We start from the raw sequence: 27,733 nt of genomic DNA, 5'->3' as shown, positions 1-27,733 counted from the left end.
AGGTGAAGGTTGTTGCAGTGGGTTTATTAAAAGACAGAGTTCAACTCCTCGCCATCGCAGATCGCTGCTGGGAGGCTGGTTCAGCTGCGTGCGAAGGGGGGGGGGGGAAAAAAAAAAAGAAAAAAGAAACCAGAAAAGGGACAAACCCGCAGCTACTTAAAACAATTCTAAGAGGAGCGGAGCAAGAGCGGCGGCGGGAAGCAGGGGCAAGCTGCGCGCTCCCGAGGCCCGGCGAGGAGTAAGGATGATAAACGTGGTGGCCGTGTGGCTGGTGGCCCTTTGCTTCCAGGCTGCTGTCCCGGTGAGCCGAGCCGAGCGGGGCGGGCGCGGCGCACGTGGGGTGGCGGGGCCCGGGCGCGGTGCGGGGCCGGGGCCGGCGGGGCTGGGTGGGCCGGGGCGGGCTGGGCCGGGCTGGGGAGACCGCCCGGCTCTCCGCTTCGACGGGTTCCCGCAGGGGAGCGCCAGCCCTGCCCCGGGTGGAGGGCTGCGGTGGCCTTTGTGCTGGCGGCGGGCTCCAGCCCGGCTGCCCCGGCAGCCTTAATTCAAACCAGACCCGCCGCGGCGGCTCCCGACCTGCCGGCGGCTCCGCCCCGGGGCGCCGCGGGGCGGGCGGGCGGCTCTCCCCGCACCCCCCGCCGGCCGCGGGACCCCTCGGTGCGCCCGGGGAGGGCCGGGGGGGGGTAGGATGCTCCCGCCGTCCCTCCGGCGTGTCGCGCCCCGGAGGCGGTGAGCGGCGGGTCCGGGTGAGCGCAGGCATGTGGCCCTTTGTGGCTCGGCTGTGGCCGAAGTCACGGGTGACTCCCGAAGCGGGGGCGCTCCTGCCGTGTCCCGCCACAGCCCCGGGGAGGGTGGACCGGCGGCTCCCCCCCGCCTTTGTGCCTGAGAGCCCAAGCCCAGTGCAGGGTACGCTCGGACTCCGCTTTCTGCCCACTGAAACAAAGGTCCCGGTGCCCGGCTGGGCGCACGGCCGCCCCGGTGCCGGTGCTCGGACCTGGCTACGCTCCCCGGAGCGCGGTGACCCCGCGGAAGCGAGGCCTGTCCCGACTGCCGCGTCCCGGGAGCAGCTCTCGGGGCAGCCGAGCCCTGGGGAGCGCTGGTCCCCCAGCAGCAGCCGCCAGGTGTCATCCCTGGACAGGGGATGACTGCGTCTGCTCCCGCCCCGCCTGCGAGCGCCTTTCCGCGGAAACCTGGCTGCGCAGCCCCGTGAAGTGCTGTGCTTGCTGCTCCAGGTCTGTGCTGGCAGCCTGGGCGCCGTCGAACCCCGTGTGCGGTCGGAGGGTGCGGGGCAGGAGGCCTTGTGGCCGCCCCTCGAGGGGCACAAAGCCCCAATCCCATCCCTTTCTTCTGAGTTAAGGGACACGCACCACCCTGCTTCCCATGTGCCCTCTACCAGACCTGAGTGTGCACCAATTATGGAGTCTTCCCCTTGAGATGAGTTAGGAGGAAAAAGTGAAGCATGCTGTAGTGTGTGAGCAGGCAGGCCCATCAAAGTAAAAACTGGAGGGGTATTTTTCTTTTTGAAGTTGAACAATTGATTCAAAACTTGCCTAGGGATGAATTGCAGCACAAGTCAGATAAGGAGTGGCAGAACAAAGTGCATAGTGGGATCTGAGCTGCTCAAAATACCTCTGGTTTTGCTGTACCTTTCTGACTGTGAACTTTGCCTGTAGCTCTGGACACGGACCCTCCTAGCCCACATGGCAGTGAGTCGTTATGAGATGGCTAAAAATTACAAACATGTGAGTGTGGGCAGTGCTGTTCCATGGGAGGAGGGCTCTGCTCTCAACTTCTGAGTAAGCTTCTGCTTAATGAAGTGGGAAAACTGCAGTTAATTTGCAGCCTTTGTACTGTATTTGGATAAAATTCCCCTGTGATAAATATTCCTTCCTAGAAATGATAAGAACATAAAGTAAATGCTTTTGTGGAGTTCTCCTGTGCCTAAGAGACGCTCAGGCCTGGGTGACACTGCGGATGGAGGGGTTTCCAGGGTGAGCACATGGAGGAGCAGAAGTCCTCGGGGCTCTCCAGGGTGCTTCAGCACTGAGGCTGTTTCCCTTCTGGTGGTCACGTAGCTTTTTTCCGCCATGTCAAAACTTCAGTGACAGGGACTACTCTGCCTTTCCCACCCATCTGGAATAACTATGATTTTGCATCAAGTGGCTGAAAACCTCTTGTGTTGGGCACAGAAGCACAATGACCTTGCACAGTACTTTGAATCTGCCAGGCTACAGTACTGTGGGCATTGCCACGGTTGTGTTGGGTTCTTGGTGGTCTGATTGTTGGGATGGCTGCCACTGCTGCTGGCATGTGGCTTGGCCCTTGGCTCTTGCTGTGTAATGTGACTCATCTATGCATATTGTCACTGGAATAATAAACAGGAGCAAGAAAGTGGCCAAACAATAGTTGTTTTCTTCCCGAGTACTCTTACCTTCACGAATGACTGGGGAGGTTCTTGGTCTCCTTCAAGGTGACACTTCATTGCTTAAAACACGCTTTATCAGGTTAATTGCCCTCTGTTGTTATGATGGAGGCATGGACTTCCTTGAAATAAGAAGGCTGATACATCTTAACATTTTAACAGTTTAACCTTGTAATTTTCTCAAATGGCAACTTTTACACAGTATAACACTGCCATTAAGCAAACTGAGCCAAGAAGCACATCCTGCTGCAGCAGGGCAGTGGGCAATCCAGCCTGTATGGTGAGGGGAAGGAGGGTTCTGATTGTTTCGTCTCGTGTAGGTGCATGCTGGTGGCTGACACAAGCTTAGCAGAGCAGGCCAAGCCTTTTTCCAAGGGTGATGTCATTCCTATCTGAACGTAAACTAATTAGAAGAAATTAGGTAGTCCATCTTGCTCGTTAAACATGCAGGCAGTGGATAAGGAGGAAACACTTTCTTCTATGGTATGTACAGAGCAGTGTCACAATATTCATCAAGCACTATAAACAGAGCTTCTCCATCTGAACACTCACTTGCTGGGGCCACCTCCCGGTGAAGTGGTGACTGCTCTGAGTAGAGCAGTGACAGATGAGCTGGAGTTTGTATGGTGTAAGGGGGCTCTGGTGCAGTTTTGTAGTCTTTGTTCCAGGTTTCTCTCAGTTTCAAGTGATGAGAAGAGCTAACATTTTTAATGGCAGCACTCTGAAACTTCTGGAAACCAAACAATCCTCTCTAACAACCCAAGACAAGTTACAGCAAGTGCAAGAAACCTGTAAGCCTTCTAAAATTAAGTTAGTGCACGAACCTGAAATGTAGGCTGCTGTTTTAGCAGCAAAATTAGTCCATTTTAAGTAATGTGTTTTGCATTGCCTGTACTCAGATGTCTCCAGGTGGCCTGTATACTAGCACTTTGTCCTAACCTTGTTTGAAGTGATTCCTATGTCCAAGAACCTTACTAATACCCCTGAGAGGGACATTCCACACTTGTTTCTGGCATCTGAGGAGCTGGGATTTTAGGGCCTCCTTACAGGGAGGAGGAAGCTTCCTGGGAGAGAGAAGATGGGGCATTTTCCTGAGTGGGTGCTGCCAATTATAAAATTGCAGTGCTTCAGCATTGCAGCGTTAGTGTTTTCATCCTAATAGCTTTGAGATAATAAAGAGTAGAAGATGTCTAAGACAGCACTCCATGACAGCTGAAGATTGATGGGCTTGCTGTGTTCAAATGGCACCAGTCCCTCAGGACAGCGTTCAGCTGATGCTAAGGCACCTAAATGTAGGTGTCTGTGTGTGCTGGGTGCTTAAGCCCTCATTAGAGTCAAGGCGATGTAATCAGTGGAGCCAAGGAGAGCGATTATCTGACCAGCCCCTGCACGTCTTCTCCAAGGTGAGTTGCTTTGTCAGGGCTTTGTTGGCTAGATCTCAAGTTGCCTATAAGAGGAGCACAGACACCTTTACTTTGGTGCCTTTTTCTGAGAGCGATTTAGCTCGAAGTGATGGACTTTTTATCGTGGAACTTTTATGGTAACTCCATAAACAAACAGACTGGACAGGTGGTGTTCGTGCTAAGAGAACTAGCAAAGTAGTGGGAAACATCAGCTGTTGGCTAGAACAGCAGCTCTCTCCTGTTCTAGTGCAACTGTAGTCTTGCTCTGCTAAAGGTTGTGGAAGAAATTGGGGATTATAGTTGGGTCCTGTCTCATCATTGTGAAGTGAGCAGAATATATATGAGCAGAAACATAAGTGCATGTATTTGGGGGGGATAGCTGTGAGCTGTTGAGTAGGCATCGGAGCATTGTAATGTTTAAAGACACTTTATTTGTGGATTGGATGTGAGGAGCTTTTGTTAATCCCTAGACTTTGATATAGGCACTGAATTTACAGTGAGGAGGTTGTTTTAGCTGACAGTACAAGGATTTCTGGTGTTTCTTATAGGGTCACTTCTGAGCTGAGAAGATACTCTTAAATGCAGAAAGCATGTGGTGCCTCCTTTGGAGTGCTGAGTGTCAGCTTTGTTAACAGGTCTCTAAGTTAGGGCTGACGAGTGTACTTCTCTGGAACTGCTGCTCTGCTGGCTACTGGTATACCGCAGCTACGAGCCTTATCTGGCCTGGCTAGAAACCCAGGACAGTGCACTTTCTGCTGTGGTGATGCTAATGGAAAAGTTACAGTTCTGTGAAGCCTCACCTCAAGGTGAGATAACATTTGGACCTCCTACAAGCAACTCTTGTGGGGCAACATCTGCTAATGTGGTGGTTTCCCAAGCTGTTTCTCAAGCAGTGCTTGGCTGCAGTCGGCGTTCTGGGTCTTGTGGAACCGGCACAGGTCCAATGGAGTCTGTTAGCTTGGGCTCCTTGCCATGCTCAACTGTAATGTTTGTATCTTGCTGCTGAGACCAGTCTCACCAGTGAGGCTTGCTTTGCTGGATGGGAACCAGTGTGTTAGTGGGATTTGGATGGAGTTGGCAATAGAACTTCCCGTTGAGTCACTGGAGCTGCAGTTACCACTGAGTCATGGAGGTGTTGTAAGTCATGGCTTTCTCTGCTGGGCTTCTAGGTAGAAACTCCTTGGGGTATTGAAGAACTCTTGCTGCTTTACCTCTGTGTCCTGCTGCTGTGCTCTCTAGAAGAACTATCTTCTACATAGCCTGTGTTTTTGCAGCATGGTTCTCTTTAATGCCCACTCATTTTGTGTCTTAGTGTTCAGATTTTTCTAATAACTGAAGGGTCATCTGGATTGCTCTTGCAGAATGCCTCCTAACTAACTTAAGGATGCTGATATAACAGATAGGAAACTGCCTGCCAACCAGCTTAAAATACTCATGGGTATCCTGCCTTGCATGGAGGCTCTGTGTTGTACTCCACTGTGTAACTTTACATTACTGCCTGTGCAGTTATGTCAATGTCTTGCTTGCCAGTCATGGAAACAAATGCTGACAGTCTTGATTTTTGGCTGTGGGCAGTCCCAGGCACACATTCCTGTCAGCCAACCTTCTGCAAAGTGCAGCCAGTTCACACAATAACTCCTCCGAGTGCTCTGGCTCCATCACCTGAGCACACACAAGCCATAGCTGGAGACTGGGGGTTGCTCTTTGTCTGCCTCTGCCACGTGATGAGGAGCTTATTGCCTCTTTTAAATGTAAGGAAACTTGAACTCCATTCCACTTGGAGGGACACGTGCTGAATGCTTTCTGGGCAGCACTGCAGACCATGACTGTCCTGCGCTGAACACAGGAAAGCTCTTGCTAATTAGTTTCTAATGCTGGTGGCTGTACACATCCTGGTCAGAGCCAGGCAGCAGCTCCGGTCCAGCCCCTTGCATATAGGGATTACTGGAGGAGCAGACTGTAGATTGAAGCCAGAGGTGGGCAGGGGTGAGTGGAGCCAGTCTGCCTTCTAGAGAGCAAGCGGTGATTAATGTAACGAGTTCCAGATGAGAGCTCTTGTGAAGCTCCATGTCGTAGCAGTGGTACTGCTGTGGCTGTGCTGGTAGGAAGCCTTTGTATGTTCTCTGGGGATCAGAGCTGGCAGCTACAATGCTATAGGAAGAGACTACCTGGCTCTTTCCTGTCCCAGAACAGGATCCCATGCAGCCTTTTTCTATGCTTTGAGACCAATAGAGTGGAGAAATACAAATATAGATATGTATATATTTATAGAGAGACATCTAGACATCTATGCCTGTCATGTGCTACTTGTTATCCAGCTGACAGCAGAGTTTGGAGGCTGTGTGCCCTGGCCCCAGGATGGTGATCTGGGAGATTTGATGCCTGTGCTCTGCACAACCACAGGAGCTCAGAGCAGCCTGTTGATCTACCAAAACATCAGCCTCTGGTAAAAGCGTCTGCAGAGGAGAGAACCTGGTATCCCATTGACCAGCTAATGGAGATCTTCTTTAGGGACAGAGTCCAGATTCTCTTCAGTCAAGAAGCTGATGGGTAAAAGCCCAAACTGGAGGAACTACAAAGCTTGCTTGAATTTGTATCTAACACAGATGCTAATATGCCAATGTATGTGATATTCTTCACTCGCTTGCTGTGCTCTGTTGCTTATGAAACTGTGATAGAGACTCTCACACCAGCAGATTTGATGGACAAATGAGATTTGTCCACCTCACTGGCTCTAGTAGCATGCAGTGGAAAAGTGGTGGTGAGGCTTGCATCGAAACTTGCTGAACAGCCTGCAGCTAGACAGCTTTGACTTCTAAATCTCTTTCTGTCCTAACGGAGGAATCATCTAGATCGTGACTACTTTCCCATCAGTGAACAAAGCACGGAACAAAAGAGGCTGACTCTGGCATGTCTGGGCAGTGGCAAGGAGTGCTCTGCTATCGTGCGCTCACATCGACTGACTCATGGCCTGCAGAGGAGAGCTGCTGGCTTAATCCTCCAGCAGCATCGGCTCCCTCTGAAGTGTGTTTAACCTGCAGAAAGTTCCCCAGTCTGCATCTGTAGTTGCACTGAGCTGTGAAACACTGGTGAGCTTCTTTCTACACAAGCTGGAAGATACGATTATGAATAATTAGAAGTTATTACTCTAGTAGCTCAAAAGTGCTAAATGCTCAATGTGCCCTCCCCCGACCCAGCATGCAGCCTTGCAGCATGCAAGGGGTTAAAAAGATTCACCAAAACTTCCTACACTGGTGCCTGTAAGTAAATGTGGTGAGTTGATCCTGGCAGGGCACCAGGTGCCCACCGAAGTTGCTCTGTCACTGCCCTCCTCAGCTGCGCAGGGATAGAAAATCCAACAAAAGGCTCGCGGGTCGAGATGAGGGCAGGGAGAGATCCCTCACCAGTGACTGGCACGGGCAAAACAGACTCAGCTTGGGAAAATGAATTGAATTTATTACCCATCAACTCAGAGTAGGCTAATGAGAAGTGAACCCAAATCTTAAAAACACCTTGTCCCCATTTTCCCCTCAATTTTTCACTTTAATCCAAATTCTCCAACTTTTCCCCCCAGGAGTTCAAGGGGATGGGGAACGGGGGCTGTGGTCGGTTCATCACATGTCAGCTCTGCTGCTCCTTCTCCTCCCAGGGGGACGACTCCTCACAGTCTTCCCCTGCTCCAGCATGGGGTCCTTGCCACAGGAGACAGTCTCCACAAACTTCTCCAGCTTAGTCTTTCCCATTGGCTGCAGATCTAAACAAACTGCTCCAGTCTGAATTCCTCCATGGGATGCAGTCCTTTAGGGACAGGCTGCTCCAGCATGGGTCCCCCACAGTCACGGGTCCTGTCAGCAAACTCGGTCTAATGTGGGCTCCTCTCTCCATGGGGCCACAGGCCCTGCCAGGGGCCTGCTCCAGCACAGGCTTCCCATGGGATCAGACCCTCCTTTGGGTATCCTCCTGCTGTGTTGTGGGATCTTCCACAGGCTGAAGGTGGATCTCTGCTCCACTGTGGGCCTCCATGGCCTGCAGGGGCACAGCTGCCTCACCAGGGGCTGCAGGGGGATCTCTGCTCTGGGGCCTGGAGCACTTCCTTCCCCTCCTTCTTCACTGACCTGCGTGTCTGTAGGGTTGCTGCTCTCATGTGTTCTCACTGTTCTCTCTTCCTCTTCTCTTCCTCTTCTCTTCCTCTTCTCTTCCTCTTCTCTTCCTCTTCTCTTCCTCTTCTCTTCCTCTTCTCTTCCTCTTCTCTTCCTCTTCTCTTCCTCTTCTCTTCCTCTTCTCTTCCTGCAATAACTTCTTTCCCCTTCTTAACTGCATTATCCCAGAGGCACTGTCACTGATGGGCTCAGCCTTGGCCAGCAATGGGTCTGTCCTGGCCAGCTGGCACTGGGTTTGTTGGGCATGGGGGGAGTTCTGTTTTGTTAGAGAAGCCACCCTTGTAAGTCCCCCTGCTACCAAAATCTTGCCACACAAACCCAGTACAGCAAAGCACATTAGACACAAGGTGTCCTGTGGCCAACTTAAATGCTACAGTCACAATTGTGTAGGAAATCTCGTTTTCTGACCTATTCTGTAATGCACCCTCCTCACCAGACTGCCTGCTGAGAACCTTTCTGTGCTTATTTGGGGGTGTACTGGTTGGCAAGGCTCAAAACTATGCCATAAATCATTCCAACAATATGATGGTATTGGTTGTATTCTAGTGCCTGGGGATGTTCTCTGATATTATTTAATTTACTAGTATGATGTAGCTGGTGGGTCTCTGGCTGCAGGCTCAGAATACTATGAAATTGAGAAAACTGCAGTATCCAGTAAAAGAAAGTGAAAGTTCACAATAAAAGGTCACAACTCTTCTGTTGCAAACTGAACCTGTTTTGGATACTTCAGAGAGAAGAGCAAGTATAGCTGTGTGAGAAATCCTGTGCAATCAATCAGCTGAGAATTGTGAGGTGAATACGACACACCTGGGACAGCATTCAGTGTTGTTGTGATGGTGCTGGTACATGCCAGTGGTTCTGCCTGTGCTTTTAGACTTGGCCCATAAAGTGGGCCTTCAGCATTTTGTGCTCCACTATATTCAGCAGGCTAATGTGCTGGCTAGAGTTGGTAGTCAGTGAGTAGACCCAGAAGTTTATTCATATATATGAAATATCTTCAACTTAGTGATGTTTGAACAGGTGTCTTACAGGTTTGATCTGTTACGTAGCATCTTGGCTATCCTGCTGGTAATTCTTGACTGAAACTGCTCTGACCTAAGTGACATGCTGTGCTAGGAGTAACCTTGCATTGCAATTTTAGCACTGTTTTATTGACTTGACTTTGTGCCTGTCCATCTATCAGTGGGGGCATTAGTGGTGTCTCTTGTCTCTTCACAGTATAGATGTGTAAAACACAAGGGTGTCCAAATCACAACTTAAAATCTTACCGTTGCCTGTATGTGGCAGGAGAGCATCTAGAGTGCACAAACATTGTAGCATCTCCCACTAAACTCAACCCCCCTGCACCTGACTGGTGACTGCTCTCAAAGAAGGCCATGGGGAAGACAGATGAGCAAGTTGTATGCCCAAAAATGAAGGCATGAGGTGAGACTTGGATAACAGCTGAGATCAAAGAGAAGCTCTGATTTATCTTTCCTTTGTAACAGTCCCTTATTCAGGGCTCTGCTGTACAGATGTGGTATGAAACAGTGTAACTGGGTGACTAGGTCAGAGTTAGTTTAAGCCAGTAGGTGTTTGGCCAAGAAATGCCTAATGTCCATTAATTAAATGAGTGGAACAATAGGTGACTGGAGCACAATTGCAGCAGCAGGTTTTTTTAAGACTGTTTCTGATGGGAGGATTTCACTTGGTGCTTCATCACTTAAGTGATACTTCAACACCCTCGTGACTCAGCATGGAAGTACACCGGTCAGCTCTCATAATCTCACTGAGGTGTTGCATAATTTAACTGTGAATGGGGCAACTGCTGTTAGAACTTTGTAGTATGTGCAGGATTAGCAATGCTTTTGCAAACCTGAACACAGAGACCAGTAGTGTCCTAGGAGGAAGCACTGAGCTTGATCTGTGCTATTTTATATGGGTAGATCACTGGCTGTGTGCTCCAGTGGTTGTGAGCACACAGGTTTCTCAAAGGGAATTCATGCAGTCTGAACTGTTCTACCTTAGAATAACTCAGTGAAATGTGGTCCAGCCTGTGCCCACAGACCATCTGAGCTACTGCTGCTTATTCCAAGGAGAGCAGTAGCACCCAAAACACTTGTATACTGCTTTCCTTCAGCAGCTGCTAGGACTGTTGTAGAAGGAGGGGGTGATGCTGAAAGATGCTTCTTTGAGAAGACTCTTGGGATAGGAGAACAGGGTATTCCTGATCTGAGATGTGCCTCCTGCATGTGGTGATGTTTCAGCCCTTTTGTGAATGGCTTAGTTGTGGGGGTCTGTTAGCAGGGATGACTTCTGCATTATAAACAACCTCAGTTTAGTACACAGTTTAGATCCTGTGGGTAAAACAGATGTGATAGCATACCTCATAATGTAGGGAGAGACTTGATTTCATCACATGGCTATGGTGATCTGTAGAAACAAACATAAAAAGAATACCAAGAATCATAGAATATAGAGTTGAACCTCCACAAGGATCACTGAGTCCAATGTGTGCTGGTGTAAGACCTGCCAAAATGCAGGAACTGCCTTGCATTGGGTCAAACCCAAAATGTAAAGCTGCCTGCATGGTCTGTGTGAGTCCAGTCACTAGCTGTTGATTAGGACTCCTGAGTTCCTTCTTAACAGACTGGTGCTGACTGCTGTGAGCCCTGCTGTGCAAGAACAGAGTCCCTGAGAATTGGTTGGAGCTTAGCTATAACTGAATCAGACGGGTGCTGTGGAATGCCAACTCTTGGCTCATTTTGCTGCCTGAGTTTCACTTCTGTAGCTCCCTTGCAAATAGTCAAGGTCTTCTGTAGCAGACTGACAAGTAACAGCACCAAGGGATCAGGTTGTAGGATATCCCTGGTCCTGCCATCTGATGTGCACATGTGAGAGAGACATTGGGCTGATGCCTGTTCAAGCCAGGCAGCTCCTTCTGAGTGCTTTCAGTTCCTGATCCATCAGCTCTCCATTGAGGATTGTGGTTGAGAGGGCTGGTGGCAATGCTGCGACTGAGAAGTTGAGTATGAGATTTGTAGTGAAATACAGCATTCCAAGGGAACATGTCTGGGATGTGTGTATGGAAAATACAGATTGTTAGCAAAAAATAATTTCACAAGCATTGGAGACTTCATTGTGCATCCCTCTGACGAAAACGTGGAATTTACAAAAGCAATCAAGAAGGCCTTGTCTTGGGTTTTTGAGGCTTGGGCTGTTGTCACGATATGAAGGAGCTGATGCAAGTTCTGTAAGGTAGACTGTGAGCAGATCAGCTGGGAAGATAGAGCAGAGTTTGATAGCAACCAGCCTTGCAGCTGGCAGGTGTTTCTGTCACTGAACTGTAAGCAAATAGAAGGTAACTTCTGTAGTCTTGTGCATATCCGGTTGCCATAGGATATATCCTCTTATAAAACATTGTCTGGGCAGCTCCCCTGTAACTCTGTGTAACTAACTGAACACCTGGTCAGCTTTTTTGTTGTTGTAAGGCCAAGTATTTGTAAGTTTAAGTAGTCTCACTTCAGTTTACCAATGGCTTTTGCTGAGGCCTTTGGTGCTCCAGGGTTGCAAGTTCATCTTTCTGCTGAGGTTTAAACAACATCCTAGCTGCTAGGAACCACAAGTCCTGCCCGAAGTACAAGCTCTTAGTTTGGTACACTAGGGATTTTTATCTGAAACTTGGATTTCACCAATTCAGTAGAGCGCTGCAAGCAATTTGCTAAAATTAGAAACATCTATGTATCAATAATAGACTGAAAATATTTCTATGATCCTTCAAGAAATCTTAGAGCTTTGTATCCTGGCTCCTTGGCATATCTCATGTTAGGTAATTGCCAGAGTTCAGGGTGGAGAAGAGAGAAACTCTTGAGATAAGAACCTGAGTCTTTTCCTGTCCATGTGTCTGAACACTGAAGGCTGTTGCATTTACTCATCTGACAATTGTTCTTGGCTGCATGTTGGCTTCCCTTCCTCAGGTGAAGCAGGACAGCTTTCTTCCTCACAATACTGTGCAGCATAGTGATGAGGTAGTTTTTGACTTCTGGGACCATGTGTGCTCAGGTCAGAGCACTTGTGCTGCTGCAGCATTGCTTGTGGTAGTTCGCTGATCACATAAAAGCTGGCATGGAGCTCATTTGAAATGGGTAGTAGCTCCACTAGCCAAATTGCACAGCATCTGTCTCCAGGAAACAGGCTTTCCTAGGCCAAGGGCACACGTGTTCTCCTAGTGCTGCTAAGAGGCATCAGCAATGCACAGGGTCACCAGCCTAATTTGAAGACTTGAGATGCCACAGACCATATCTTGTTTTCCTATAGCCCCACCTCTGCTTGCTGAGCTGGGACTTCCTGAGCTGAGTGGCTGAAGATGACGAGAGCAAGTTGTGCTCCTGTGGGACCCAAGTCCCTGAGCTGCCTCTGCCATGTCCTGACACTGATGTGCTGCAGGCTCGTGCTCTGTCCTGCAGCCGTGGCCTCGGCAGGAGGAGCGTGCAGGGCCGAGCCCCACACTGACCATTCTGAGCTCTCAGGGCTGCTGGGAGAAGCCAGTCCCAAAGGCAACAAATGGGGCACTCGATGCTTGCAGCTCTTCCCTCAAACCCAGCCTTGGACTCCATTCAGCAGCCTCAGGGCTGTAATGCCACCTGGTCTGCTTCATTGGGAGTTGGGTGGTTTCTCAGGTGTATGGAGAGAGGAGCTTCTCCAGCCCACACATGCTGTTAAGGAGCAATCAAGCAATCTTAAGCCCACTGTTGTACTTGTCAGAAACTCTGGTTCTGTAGCAAGTTTAACTCCAATGGCAGTCCTCAGTGCTGATCCCTGAACAGGGTGAGTGGGTGTCAAGAGATGGGCAAGGAAAGGAATTTGCCTCCACCACAGGTCAGCTGGTTGGGAATAATTGGCAAAGGATGCTGAAGACATAAGCTCAGTGTGTCTATATGTGCTGGAGGCAACACTGCAAAGTCCAGTCTCTTATTTAAAGTGGCTGTGGCTGCTGAGGCGAGTTGCTCTTCCTCATCTGCCTGAACTTCACAGCAGGGGCTATGTGTGCAGGAGGAAGAGGCAGCAGGGATTTAGGTACTGTCACTTCTAATTTTTTCTGTCGGCAAAAGGGTCACATTTATCTGTGCTGTAGTTACCAGTATGTGTGGATAATGGCGTTTGGGCTGCTGGAGTCCTCTGCTGGATAGGTTTCCATTTCATGAAGATTTTCTGCCTGCCAGCATGCTCCTCTCTTTAGCCTTACTTTGTCAGGTTTCAGGGATGGGTGGCCCACCTCTAGCCTTCGATGAAACCAAGCAATTCTTGGTCTGTTCCTTTCTAAACAAGTGCATGAAATGGCTGTTGCTGTAAGAATGAATCTTCTTTGCTGGTTTTTGCTACACTAGGAAGTAAGAAGTGCTGGGGTCTTTAAGTCAGAGGGTTTTAAAACAAGCTAGGTTTGCCTGGTCTTGATTTAGGCAGCTCACTGCTCATCTCTCAAGCCAGCTGAAGTAGATTGAAATTAATTTCCCAGGATGAATGGCCTCAGTGAGCTGCACCTACTTTGCACAACCCTTTGAGCTTATACATTGGCTGTGGCTTTCTTGTGCTAGCTCAAGAAACAAATGCCTGAACTATCAAGTATGTTAAAGAGCTGCAGGGAAGGATCTTTAAAGAAAAGTGGTTTATAGCATAAAACTGAACTGGCTGCTTCTCATGAGATTAGCTGCAGGGAAATGAGCTTTCTCATTAGACTGCATCTTCAAAGCACAGGCTGCCTTGAACGTGGGAGACAAAAGGGACCCCATTTTTGGCTGTATTCTGACAGCCTGTCGCTGATACAGAGTTAAGTTGTGTGCTTGTTGTGTGCCATCTCTGGATGCATTGACCTGCGGTGAGATTCAGTCTTTGGCCTGGGCTGCATTGCTTGACTGGAAGGAGCAGATTGGTGTGAGTGAAAGCAGCGTGTAGTAACTTACTCACCTGATATATTGTCCAGGTGTAAAAGCAGGAGCACAGGCTGTGACTTGCTCCTCTGTATTGCTGAAGGACTGACCAGGCTTCTAGTGGAGCTGGCTGAGAGGGAGTTGAGAGGCAGCTGAGCTCTTCTGCATCAGAGCTGGCACAGTGCTCTGTGCCCCCCTGGCACAGAGGACTCCCATGCACAGCCGGTGTGCTGTCCCTGCTGCTGTGCGCATGGCCATGAGCTTCCCCTGCTGTGGAATCCATAGCCCTCTGGAACTCCAGCTACTCCAGCTTTGCTCAGCCCTCCCTGCTGAAGGATGTTAAATGTACTTTTTGTCCAGGACTAAACAGCAGTTGCACTGGGCATCCTGTAAAGTTCAGGTGGCCCAGGATGGAAGTAGAACTGCTCCCGTTTGAACAAGACATCTGTCTAGCCTTTGCTGCTGTGTACTTCTGTCCCCAGGAGGACTGGGAGGACTCAAAAGCACTGCTGTCAGACCTTGGAACAAACATTATCCATCGTGAACAGATACTGCAGAAAAGAACTCTCCTTACAGCCCCTGTCCTTGCTCATTTTTGTATGAACCTGTGTGGCCCTCTGAGTCAGCCTCTGATTTGCATGTTGCCTGCAGTCTGGTGATGTGCATTTCCATAATGCATGTCAGGTTGGGGAATGAGTGTCAGCATCCCAGAACGCAGGCTGTGAGTCTGTGTGAATGCTTAAGCAGCCCTGGCTGCCACACTCTGCCCTGTGCCAACACAAACACTTGTGCATTCATGCACTGAGTAGGATTGGGAAACTGGTCCTGCTGGAAAATTCTTTGCATGGTATTTTATCCTCTTTTTTTTTTGTTCTTTTTTTTTTTTTTCTTTTGTTTTGTTTAACAAGACCAGTTCCCTGATCTGGTTCACTGTGAGAGTGCACAAGCAGACATGCAGGGGATGGTCCAGGAAGCATGAAGTGACATGCTCTTGTGGGAGGTGGGAGTAAAAAGGGACACGCTGTACAATGTGAAACTCAACCTAATGGCGACAGGCTGGTTCATTTTTGCACTTGGCATGTTGATTGCTGTGTTTCTGCCCTACTTAATTAAAAAAGTTGCCCTGTCACACTAAGGAGAAAATGTAAAATTGATTGGGCAATAGTGGGGAGCCTCTAGAAGCATTGGGACACTGGCTGCTCTGCCTGTGGAGTAGCTGATGCTCTTCCTTGGCCACTGCATCTTGTGCAAAAGATCAGGGTATGCTCCTACAGCTTGAAGAAAAGGAGGATCAACGCCTAGTGAGCAGTGAGCAGTCTACAGTCTGTTTTGTTCTGCCCACGGTGGAATAGATCCTAAGAGCTCTCATCCTATTTTGAGCAGCTGTTGGAAGGTGTTTCTCTGCCTTTGAGAGCTGAGTGCCAGGAGGAAGATACTGTGTGATGATCAGGGAGTTCAAACACAACCAGGACTTCTCTCTCAAAGATAGTTCTTCTCTCAAGTCACCAGGTAAAAATAGGAGGCCAGTAAAATGCAATTAACCAAGATTTTCCATATTTCTTTATACTAATAATGATCTGATAGACAAGCAGCCAGATTACCTGGCTTGCTTACCTCTTTCTGCATTTTCTGCTAAAATGGTGCTTGCCTTGCTGAGTGAAAGAGCATCCTTTGCTTTCCACCTGCTTCCCTTTGGAAGGAGCACCCTGTGAGCCACTAACCAGCCTTGCTCCAGGTGACACAGATCTATGGATGGAAGGGTGGGGATGGTTGTTGATACACATAAAAAGGTTGTTGAGGGCACAGGGGAACACCACCATCTGAAACAGGGAGGGCATGAGGAAGTAAGAAGTGCTGGTGACTTTGTAGACTCATAAAGGGGTTTAGGTTTGAAGGGGTTTAGGTACCCTGCCATCAAGGTAGTCCTTGATTGGAACACTAGCCAGGGTTAAAATGTAAAATGCTTAAATCTAGTCTGTCCAGCCCCTGGACTGTTTGTGGGGGGGTTTGTAGCTGTCTTTGCACTCTTTGGCCTGTGCTGTTAGTTTGCATCTTTGGCTCCTCTAGGAAGAGAAATACTTCATTAACCTGCATGGTCACCAAGCAGCACCACAGCTTATTTGGAGCAGTGGAGTAGCAGGAGGAGCAACTGCCAGAGAATTTAGGTGAGGTGGTGCCACACTGCTGCAGAGTTCTGATGTTAACAGGCTTGCATGCAAGCTTCCCTCTTGACCTGCCATATAAAAGCTATTCCAGAATTTATGGCTGACTGTTAAAAGTGAAGGTGTGCATGGCCAACTGAATTCCAGCAGTCTGTATGCCTGTAAAAGAAGGGGGATAGGTGGTGGTTTTTATATGGGGATTGTTTTGTCGTTGCGTGGTTTTTTTCTTAATTTTTTTCCCTCCTTAACCATTTAAGCTGTCTCCAGACCATGGACATCTGGGATTGGGGTTAATGGTGCATGGGCTATTAACTGCAGAACATCAAGGTTTAACAAAGCTAAAGTTTCCTTCAGCAGGTGGTTTTGTCTTCCCCCCACGCTAATAACAATATTACTTTGCGGTTAGAAACTCTTCAGGCTGGTCTGCCTCAGATAGCATTTCTGCTCTTCAGTGGGTAGGAAAAGGTGAAAGACAAACCTTTCTGTTTGAGTTTATTTAAGAATTAATTGTTCAAATCCTTGTGAAAGTATTCTTTTAGATGCTCTATTGTAGCCAAATTACAGGGCAAATCCTTGTCTCTCTCTTATGTATCTCTTAAACAGGAGCAAACCATTGGTTTTCTTTCCCATGCAGTTGGAATACTCTTGCAGGATAGTTAGGGAGATGTTTGAGGTGGGAGAGCTCATTACAGTTCATTCCTTTTCAGCTGAGTAAGAAGGATTTATTAGGAGAAATAAATGTGCAAATTTAACAGCTTTATTCAGATAATGGAGGATTTCAAGTGTTTTTGACACTGCAGATCACTAGCTAGGATTAATAAGAGTGGGATACAAATCATCCTTAATCTAGTTAAGGGCTTGTAGCAGCTTGTGGCAGAGCCAGTGGTTTTGCTTACCTCAAAGAGCAATTTGAGAAAAGCTCTTTCTTTTTGTGTGTATCAAATTAAATAAATGTGGTTCCCAGTTTGGGCAGGGTTAGATCAACTAAACAACTACAAATCTCCCCTTCATCATGAGAGAGTCCTTCAGATCTCTTCTGTAGCAGGAGTGAGCTCTGTGGCAGGTCATGGGATAAGCACAGAAGGACTCATGTTTTGATACTCTGACCAAGATAAAGACTGAAGAATAGTTAAAAATGATACTTTAAAAAGAAAAAAAGTCTGGACTATGTCAGACTTCTGGATCCAATAATATTGCTAATGAGTTGTGAAAGTCTGGCCCATTGTTGATTAAATTGAAGATGCCACTAAGCAGATTTCTGGTTGTCCCAGCAGAACTGAATAACTATTGTTCTGCAACAATGCAGTGCTCAGCAAGAGCAGAAGCTAAGTCACCCCAGGGTTTCCCCCAAACAGGCTGCATTGATCCTTGGGGAAGAGGGTCTTCCACTGGTTAATGAGAACTGGTTAAGGCATATCAAAAATACTGTTAAAAATTTTATGCCTCACATTCAACTGAATTCAGTGGCAGCAAATCAAAAGGACTGGACAAGTATTTCCAACCAGTCGTCTGAACTGCTAAAAAAAACCCAACAAAACCATACAAGCTTGTTAAATGGTAAAAAAGCAACATGTTGTAGGTACATGATAAGAATTTAAAGATTTTTTGACTCGAGTATATGAGACACCATCAGAGATCCTTCAAAGGATCCACTGTCTGAAAGGTAGAGTAAGCTTGTTTTAAGCTGGAATTTATTTTCAGCTCTTTTGTATGATAGCACAACCCAGTGTTCTGTGCTGCTAATCCTCTTGGCTAATCAAAACCTTTCCCATTGGTGTAACTCAGCTTCAATAAAAGGTCGTGGAAAAGCCTTGACCAGCACGGTCTGTCTTCCTGATGCAAACCCAAATTAGTTCAATCCCTTCCGATGCTGTCCTGAGTCAGTGTTTTCTAACCTTGATGTGTCTGAAATCCTTCAGTAGCAGATCATTATAGAAGCATGGCCTTTCTGAAGTACTTGTATTTTGTGAAGGAGGGCACTGTCTTTTATGCCCGTTGAAGCTGTAATTTATGGAGCGAGACATGTAGTCTTTATATAACCATACAGTTACATAAATTGGGCAAATGTTCCTTAATGCTCGTGTGTCATGAAATTAGATGATGTCATGAAGTTACAGCACTTTGTGGGTATTCTGACTGCTGTCCACATGTACAAAATCCTATACTGTCCCTTGAGTATTTGGGCCAAAGAAAGTCCCTTTCAGATCCCAAGCCTCAGACTGCCTGGTCCAAGGGAGGTGCCACAATGCCCAGAGGAGCAGCTGGGGACAAGACACTTTGGGACGTGTAACATCACTAAGTTCTCATATAAAACTGTGGAAAGCAGACTTTACTGATCCTGATTCATGTTTTCTATTATTCTCTTAAGTGCAGCAGCCAACCTCAGGGGACCCAGCCTGGTCCGAGTCTGCCTTCGTGTTTGGAGGGTGGGTGCTGAGCAGCTGCTGGACAGCTGTGCACTGGAACAGCATGGGTCTCCATGGGTTTAGACTGGGCTGCACTGGGCTTCTCTCCTCTGAGGAGGACCTCACTATCCCTGCTCAGATACAGAAATCAAACTAGGAATCAAACAGGTACATAACAAAGGCTATGGAGTAGCAGAGCTTGCAGGGGCCCGGGAAGGGGCTCAGAGCTCAGGTGTGAGGGAGGTGTAAGGGTAGGGTAGCTGGACACACCTGGTAAGAACAAAGGGAGTGTGGCATGACTGAACAGGCCTCACCTATTTAACCCCACAAGGGGAAGGGGTACAGGCTCAATAGTTGAGATCAAGAGTTGCCATTTTATTTCTTGACCGTCTGTGATCTGTTCAGGAGGGTTGTTGAGGTCTGCAGACGATCAGTCTGTCCAGGTGTTGTTAGAAATCTGTATGAGCTACCCTGAATATTCAGATTTGGGGGGGAAGGCAACCTTGATCCTAGCTGAAGGTGTATGGTGATAGAATCTTAAGTTGTATTGGCAGTCCCTTACTTCAGTAAAAAGCCAGAGAGTTTTTCTAGCTGCTTCAAGGAAGTCTTCCCACTGGGAGGAGAATGCAACCCCCACCTTTAGCAACACGTTCCCCTTTTGCACTCAGCCAGGCTGAGCGGAAGAACAAAGCGCTGTGCTTGCCACTGCTGGTGTGAGAAGTGAGGGAGAAATATGGTCCCCAACCCCCATCAACAAAAATGGTGCAATTTCTAAAGCCTCACTTATCTTCTGAACATACTGGAAAGGGCACACGAGGGAGCCAAGTTTGGTCAGCCTGGCAGTTCCCTCTTTATTCTTTATGCACTGACAGTTCATACTCTTTAATATTTGAAGTGTGGTGAGATCAGCCTGTGTGAGTCACCGCCCTTCCACACAAGAAGGAAAACACACGGGAAGTACTTATCTGACCTACTTTCCGTGGAAGGGTGCAAAAGCACAGTGCAAACAAGCAGGGACAAATCTAAAAATCCAAATTACCTCATGGCTTGTGATTAAGCAAGAGATCGAAGGGCAATTCACTCTAGAAATATGCTTGCAGAAGCTTAAGGAATAGTGCTTTGGGGGTTTATTTTCAGTAGGGAAGAAGTAGCTAAAAAATTTTATGTCCATATGAGGGGTTTCTGTTCCTACTTTCTTGTTATTAAAAAAAAAAAAAAAATCATGTAACTACAATAATTGCCTAGAAGGGGTAAGATCTTGGGGCTGAAAAGGTTGGAGGCAGTTTGGATACTTGTCTTCAGGGAGGTGGACTCTAATGGGTTATTTAACCACCTTGGAAACTAATTGTTCTGTGGAAATGTGGGGAATGGATAAGGTTTTAAGGATGGAAGAGAAAACTGGATAAACCTGGTATCTTTAAAAGAGTGAAAAGGAGATAGGACCAATAAACACATCCATTGTAGGTAAAAGAGTGACAACTATGGAGTTGGATTGCTTTGGCAGCCCATACTAGTTCTGGCTAACTCTGGGATGAGGATGAGTGTTATATTAATTTTTAAGTGACACTGTGTTAATGCAAGCTAGAGAAATACAGTGGGCCTGGCTGCACAGCTGGAAAGAATGTATGTCCTCTTTACATAATAAGATGAGACTTTTCACTTCTTGGGATCGTAGGGATCCCACAACTTGGATGATTCAATGCGGCATCTAAACTTGTGGATGGCAGTGCTGGAAAGGGGTGACAAAGGTGACTTGAGGATGGGATAGAAGTCAAAATTTGTGAAACCAGGGAATGTAGTTGGATGTCAAAAAGATGAAATTTGGAAGAAGTGACTTACAGGGCTTTGGTTTGAAATCTGAGAAGGGAAAATGACTGGTTAGGTAATGGCAGCCCTGCAGAAATAAACCTGGGGCTAGTCATGAGCTGACAGGCACGTTGTTCTGATAGGAGCAGTAAGTGCATACAGCACAGGCCAACAAGATACATGAAGTAATCACTCTGTAATTAGTAAATTAGTAAACACTAAAAGAGTGTTGTTGTCTTTGGAGATCCTGAACAGCTTTGCATGTTGTATGCTCTGACAAATAAGTGCCATACAACAGGGGTTTGGCCTCTTGTTTCAGCAGCTGAATTTCTGTGCTGGTTAGCATACTCCTTGGAGTGCAAATGGACAAAGCTCTGGGTTATTCTCTGACAGGGAAGGCTGGCTTCTATCTCTGGGCTTATTTTGTGTGCCCACACTTAATAAAAAGGGACTTTGATCCTCCTTCCAGCTAGGTGCTGTAGTTTCAGATATGTGAACAGTATTTGAGTCAGAAAGGGAGAAAAGACAAGCTACTTTGCCTCCCCTTCCCTTCTGCTCATTAGAATTAATGCAGTGATTTGCAGATGGAGTGGTTGGTAGATAGGAAAGACGTGAGCAGTCAGCACCTGAAACAGGCTGATAAGGACTGAGCATTGCCTGATACTGGGATGCAGCACAGAATGGATTCCTTGCTTTCTTCTTTCCCAAAGCAGCTGCAGCCTGGAAGCAGGGCAGAGAAGGGAGACAGCAAGACTGACCTTTCCAACACCAAACAGACTAACCAGAACTACTCTTTTGGGGAGGGGAGCTGGAATGAGGGAAGATGAAAAAGCAATCTGAAAAAGAAAGTTTGTGTGACCTTTAGGAGCCCCTAGAGGACTCTGTGCAAGCAACATGATAACTTTAATCTCACCACTGACTCATCTGTTTGCTCTTGTCTTTAAAGCAAACTACAAATCTGAACCTTCCCCCTGAAGACCTTGATTCATCTGGTGATGAAGACGACGTGTTCTCAGGTTCAGGTGCAGGTGAGTTATTAGCACTTGCACTGTCAGTGCTTGATCCTTCTAGGATGTGGCAATCGAGATCTCAGTGAGCACCCAGGTGAAGGGAGGTAGAGGGAGGAATCCAAACACACACCCCCGCCCCAGAATATGAGAGCTGGGAGCAGAGAAAGGGCCTAATCTATTAATCTTTTATTCCTTGAGATACTAACAATTAGTAGAAAATGAGCTGTAGGAGACTTGAAAGGGAGCAGAAGCAGAGGTAGATGCCGTGTGACTGCTAATGGCAGATGCTGTATGAAGAATGTTATGAAACAAGTGATTCTTTACTCGTGGGGAAGAGAGATCTTAACAAGACCTTTATGAGCAGGTAGGAGATAACGTTTGAGGGTGTGTAAACCCCAGCCTACCAATATGTATGAAGTGCAAACTTTATCTGTTATCAGATGTGCATGTTCCCATGGGCCATAATTTTTTATAAGTGATAAAGGGGATTTAGGGTAGGGGAAAAAGTGTATAGAAATGATTGCTAAACTGCATGAGAGAGACCTTTGGTGTTCAGTGCTGAAGTCGAGGGGATGCTAGTGAGAAAACAGCAAGCTATTGAAAGCTGAAGCATGGCATCCTTCTGCTTCTTTCCAGCCACAGGCTTGTATTTTAGATTAAACTCTGCAGAAATTAAGACCCTGAAATCAGTGCCAAATGTGGTAGAGACTGAAGGTGTGACTGCTCTGAATCAAATAAAATTGTTTATGGAAAAAGACTCAGATAACCACCCTGAGGAACCAGTGTACTGAAAGCAGATTTTCCTTGTCAACCTCACCACAAACAGACGGGCACTTTTGCCTTGGGGAGAACCAGATGACTGACAAAGTATTGCTGAATAGCAGATTGGTCTGTCCCTTCCTTATTCCACTGAAAAGGATGAGGAATTACAAACTGAACTGCTGTTACTATGAAAATTGGCTATGCAGGTTAGGCATCCTCCTTATAGACCAGTGTCCTGAAGATACTATTAATAGGTCTCTAAACTAGCCAAGGATAATATTTGTTTGTTTGTTTGTTTGTTTGTTTGTTTGTTTTGCAGGTCCCCTGACTGACCAGTCTCGTGCCTGGAAAATCCCAGGAGAACCAACTAATTCCTCAGTACTGGCAGCACCAGTGGCTTTCAGTGAACAGCCATTTCCTGGGATTGAGAGCCGAACTGGAAAGGAAGTAATATCTCCTTCTGCAACCAGTAATCTAGTGACAGAGGAACCAGTTGTAGCTGTGAAGGACGAAGTGTCCATCTTGGGCTCACCTGATGGGAAACAAACAAGCCATGTGGTCACAACAACTGTGAGAAGCCCCACTGCTCACTTTCCTTCTGTGGTTCATGTAACTCCTTCAGAAGCCTCAGCTGTGGTCCATGAGCTCGAACCTAAAATCCCCAGCTCTGATGTGCCAGTCACCAAGGACGTGCCCGAGCCCCACTCCACTGTCCCTCGTGAGGGAGACATTGCTGCCACCCCCGCGGCGACAGCTCCAAAGGACGTCGTTCCTACACATGAGGAGGTTTCTGAAGATGGCTCTGGAGATCCGGTGAGGATTAATAGTTCTGACACCCTTTCCAGGGAGATGGCTTTAGTAGCATGTAATAAGTTGGTTGGGTGGGAAAGGGTGTTAATTTGTCAAAAACAGTGATGGGTTTAATAGGTTATGTTGGTGGAGGGTTTTAGATGAGGAAAAACCAAGCTGTGAAAAGTATCCAGAAACAGACATGGTGAGAAACATGAATAACCTGCCTTGTATGTCCCAACAGGGAGACTTCATCTTGACTAAAGAAGAGGATTTGGTCCCCACCCAGGGCTCAGAAGTACTGGCTGACTCTGAGAGGAATGCCAAAGCAGCAGGAGCCTCGGGAATTATGGACAGAAAAGAAGTTCTTGGAGGTACCAGATATTCTGGATTTCTAGTTGGTAAAAGTAGATTCTTGTAGGAGTCTCCAGGCAGCAGAAGCTGCAGTTCTGCAAATACATCTCTGAGCATGGAAGCCAACCTTTTATGTTAGATCTCTTAAATGAGGGTGATGATTCTGTGTTGTCAGAGCTCTAACAGGGCAGATATTAGTCTGCTAATAGCAACTAGCAGTGACTGCTTTATCTGCACCCTTGTTTAAACCCATTCCCTCACTCCTGAAAAATTACAGTAACATTTCTCTGTTGCTGCCTCAGTCAAATTACCAGGTTTGAACACCATGGCCTTGTGTGCTTTGCAGCATGGCCCAGTGGGAGATCCATGTCCCTAGGACTGGCTGGTATATTTGAGCAGGTGCTTGGTAATGGCAGGGGGACTGGCTTGGAAGGGGGCAGAAAGACAAATTAAGTCTTTAAGTTAGGGACAGATAGGAAACAGTCTGGAACTTAAAATCATAGTAGCACTATCCAGTATGGCATCTAGAGTAATCTGTGTCTTTTTCTCCCCTTCCAGGTGTTATTGCTGGAGGACTTGTAGGCTTGGTGTTTGCAGTGTTTCTAGTTGTATTTATGCTGTACAGAATGAAGAAGAAAGATGAAGGCAGCTATTCACTGGATGAACCAAAACAGTCTAATGGAGGATACCAAAAACCACACAAACAAGAGGAATTCTATGCATAAACACTGATCTTCAGGACACTTCTTATTCCATCTTTCTTGGACTCTTCTCTCCCTGCACGTGGACCTCTTAGTGTGCTTTGCATTAAACTTAAGCCATATGATCATTGGGTTATTTGCCCTTACCACTTTACCATTGGAAATTTTATAACTACAAAGTAGATCTGGATTCATTGAACATTCCCTGCTTCCTTGCACAACTTTTTTTCTTTTTTTTTTCTTTTTTTTTTTTTTAACTGAATTGGGACTGCAAGTTCCTAAACTCACTTTGGTTTATCTAAAGACTGCTGGGACAGGCGGTGGGGAGAAGATAAGGGAGCACTGTATGTATAAAACTCTTGATATTTAGGGAAAGGGCTAGCAAGAATAACCAATTAGCAGTGCTCAAATTCTGTATAGCAGGGATCCTTCCTATTTAACTCATAGATGTGTTTTGAGTGTAACAAGTGGCTGCACTGGGCAGACATTTGGCACACTGCAATCCTCTAGCTCTTTCTGACAGCTGTATTTGGAGCACTTAATGCCTATGAAACATCAAGCTGAACTTGATCTCTACCGAAAGGAGGTGTGAGGGGCAGGGTAAACAAATGACTGTCACGAGGTTTAAAATAACTTGTATTTTGGAAGCATTATCCCATACTCAGAACCAGCTCCTAAGCAGCTGGTGCATACACTAGCAAAAACCAAACCCCAAGAACCCCAAAACTGAGCGGAGAGTTAATTTTACCCATAGTGTTGGACTGTCCCACTACTGTCTCTCTCTCTTTCAAGACTTAGGTAAGAAGTAGATTTTTCCAAGCAGCCTCATCTCAGACATTCCCTTTCCTAGGTGCCAAGTCGAGGCTGGGCTGTCCTGCTGTAGATGATCTCACCCTGTGATGCTGTGCAGTACCAGGTGACCGGGGGCGTGTTGTAGCACCTCTGCTCACCGTGGTTGTCTCGGAACATGGTCTGCCCTCTGTGCCACAGGGTGCCGTGGTACACAGGGGTGGGAGGTGGGAAGCAGCATGTCATGACTGCAGCTAAGGAGTAGAGAAGCATCTGAAATGAGCCTGGGGAAGGCTGAGTGTAGGTGGCCTTAAACAGATACAACAGTTGGTGTGCTTGACTCTCACTACTCCGGAGCGGCTCCTCGGAAGCTGTTCCTGCACTTTGGAGAGAAGCCACTCCAGGGATGTCAGACTAGTAAGGGCTGAAAAGCACCTCCTGAGCAAAGTCTGGATGCCTGAAGCTGTGTGTGGTCAGTGTGCTGTCACATGTCAGGCACTGGGGCCTCACTGGGGCTCCAGAGTATCTCAAATGAGCAAACACAAGTGTGGTGTTCTGTGCAAGCCTTACTTCTGCTCTGCCTTCGGGTAGCTTCTTGCCACTTCAGTTCCTTGTCACTCAGTGCAGAAGGTATGGGGTGGGTGGAGGAGTGTTTACAACTGATGTAAATATTTGTACTGTTGAGCCAGAGGGAATGATCAGAGTATGTTGGAGAATATTGCAACAGTTGGTACAAATGTTGCACATTAACACTCAAACTTAAAAACCTGTGTAATTTAAATGAAGTATAAAACACTCCTGAGCTGCCATGCAGCTAAAATTGGTGCCTTCTCTTCAAACAAAAGAAAAAAAAACCCCAAAATGTCTTGATTCCAAACTCTTCTTTATGCACGTGGAGAACCTGTGCATATGTGTAGCTGGCTGGTTTTTTTTAAGTAAAGCTGCAACGACCATTATGGTTTTTTTGTTAGGGTTGTTTCGTTTTCAGTTGTTTTTTTGTTTTGTTTTGTTTTATTTTTTTTACTGAATGAATTTTTATAGGTTAATGCAATGACCAGATGGTGTTAATTTCAGCTGTAATTCTTTGCTTTGTATAGGAATGTAGAAATGTTTGATAGGTCTATCTATGAAAAGGTTCTTGTAAAGCACAGGAAGATAAAGTAGTAAAATTCAGTTGTACCTCACAACCTTGTTAGGGGGAAAGGAAAAAACTGTATATTTTGGTAGTCTTAACTGACAGTTTGTGAAACAAACATGACATTCTGTGTTATTTAAGTGGTACAAATGAAATATGAGTTCTGACCGGAGATGCAACATTGGGTTATCTGTATGCCATGTAAAGGTATACTGCAATAAATGGCATTTTGGCAAGAATGTGTCTGATCTGTGAACACTGATAGGCATAATACTTCAAAAAATAGATGTTCTTTTTAAGACTGCCTAGGTCTAAGGAATTTGGTTACAGAACTGGAACTGGGTTACAGAACTGTGAATTTTGGGGCTAAAGACAGAGATTCAGTTCAACATTTAAAGGGTAAGAGTGTGGCCTGCTTCCCTCCCACCCTACCTTGGGTGTCCTGGTTGCAGTGAGCTGCTCGTGCTGGAGGCACTGGTGTGGGATACAAATGGTCTCTGGTGGAGACTTGAATGAAATGGCTTTGTTAGAGCCCTGCAACATTTCATGCTGGTTCTGATTTTGGGACCTGTCCTTGTACAGCATGTCACCATCCCTAAAATGGTGATAAAAGCTGCCAATCTTCCACAGGGCTTCCTCTTGCTCCCTGTCTTCTGCCCTCAGGAGTTTGAGAGCAGAGAGAGCTGTAGGAGGGCAGCTCCAAGCCTTTCTGTTAAAACCCGCTTTCCAAGACAAATTGGAGACTGTACCCCCAAGGAGGGAGAACAGAGCAGGCCTGTCCTTGGTATTCTGCTGTGCAACATCAATTACTCTGGGGCACTATGGCTTGTGTAGGAGGAGGTGAGGCACACAGTAGAGGAAAATGTCCTTCACAAAACAGGGAAGTCAGGAACTGCTGTCTGTCTGGGTGTCTTACTGCAGCTTTACAATTATTTTCTTTTGTAAGGTGTTGAACTGCAAGAAATTTATTTTTTGTTCTGTAAATTAGCCACTGTATTTTGAGTTTATAAACTCCTCTTGCTTACATTGGAACCATGGGGGCTATGCTTACCAAAAAAAAAAAAAAAAAAAAACGTTTGGAGGAATCTTGGTAATCAGAAAGTTTTGAGATCAGGCAAAAGGATTGAAGGATTGAGTTTAGAAGACTTGCTTCCATAGCTAAACACAGCTGAAAAGTGCTTTTTAACTTCATGCCCACTTTGCCAGTCCCTTTAACCGGTAAAGGACTTGTGTAAGATCAGAGTTGGCTGGTTTGCATTGCCTCACCAGCTATGAATTCCCTTCCTTATGGGCTACCAAGACTTTTGCTTCCCCTTTTCTAGTCAGTGATAATGTGTGAAGTTAAGGAGGCAGGGAGGGAATAAAATGAAGTGCTAAGGGAAGTGGGAAATTCCTGTGTGAAAATCCTTGCAAGTGCAACACCTGTCTGATGCTCAGTGTGCACTTGAGAGAAATTTTGTTGTACCAAGAGAGAATTATCTACAGGAGGGCTGGTCTGCCTCTGTACTCTGACACAGGTTGGCCTGGGTTTTCCTGAGTCACATTTCTGTTCACTGTGCTTCCTGACTTCCTTCTTCATCCATGCTGGAGCAATTATCACATTTGCTCTTGTTCACAAGTGAGATGCAAAGAATGTGGCTGGCAGAAAAATTTGACCCCTTCTTTGTTCTGGAAAAATGAGCTGGAGGGTGTAAATGCACTGAATGTCAAAGAAGGCAAACTATGAGAGAAGGAGGACTTTTCACAATTCTCACTTTGTCAGGTTGTATTAGAGCCTATAAAGGAAGCTAAAGCAAATCTAAAAGGGTCTATAATCTTGTAATTGAAATAGAGAACAGGAAATAAAGAGAGCCACTCTACAGGGGTGCTGAGAAGAAGAACTATGTCAGGCATTTCATAAATGCCTTATCTGAGTCTTCATCAGGACTAGTG

The 27,733-nt window shown here is 46.7% G+C and overlaps 1 protein-coding gene across 1 annotated transcript; it reads left to right on the top strand.

Annotated features, from left to right (window-relative positions):
* On the top strand, positions 1-26,040 carry SDC1 (syndecan 1). Its single transcript, XM_069011655.1, has 5 exons — positions 1-301; positions 21,208-21,289; positions 22,353-22,846; positions 23,067-23,196; positions 23,735-26,040. The coding sequence occupies exons 1-5, from the start codon at positions 245-247 to the stop codon at positions 23,899-23,901; spliced, it is 930 nt and encodes a 309-aa protein (XP_068867756.1). The 5' UTR covers positions 1-244; the 3' UTR covers positions 23,902-26,040.
* Positions 26,041-27,733: the final 1,693 nt, after the last annotated feature.

Source organism: Aphelocoma coerulescens, chromosome 3, assembly GCF_041296385.1.
Source record: "Aphelocoma coerulescens isolate FSJ_1873_10779 chromosome 3, UR_Acoe_1.0, whole genome shotgun sequence".
Classification (NCBI taxonomy): domain Eukaryota; kingdom Metazoa; phylum Chordata; class Aves; order Passeriformes; family Corvidae; genus Aphelocoma; species Aphelocoma coerulescens.
This window is presented reverse-complemented; position numbering and strand designations above follow the sequence as displayed.

Coding starts and splice junctions, on each gene's coding strand:
- SDC1 (XM_069011655.1), top strand. CDS start 245: ATGATAAACGTGGTGGCCGTGTGGCTGGTGGCCCTTTGCTTCCAGGCT. Junction 21,290..22,352: donor GTTCTCAGGTTCAGGTGCAG/GTGAGTTATTAG, acceptor TTTGTTTTGCAG/GTCCCCTGACTGACCAGTCT. Junction 22,847..23,066: donor AAGATGGCTCTGGAGATCCG/GTGAGGATTAAT, acceptor ATGTCCCAACAG/GGAGACTTCATCTTGACTAA.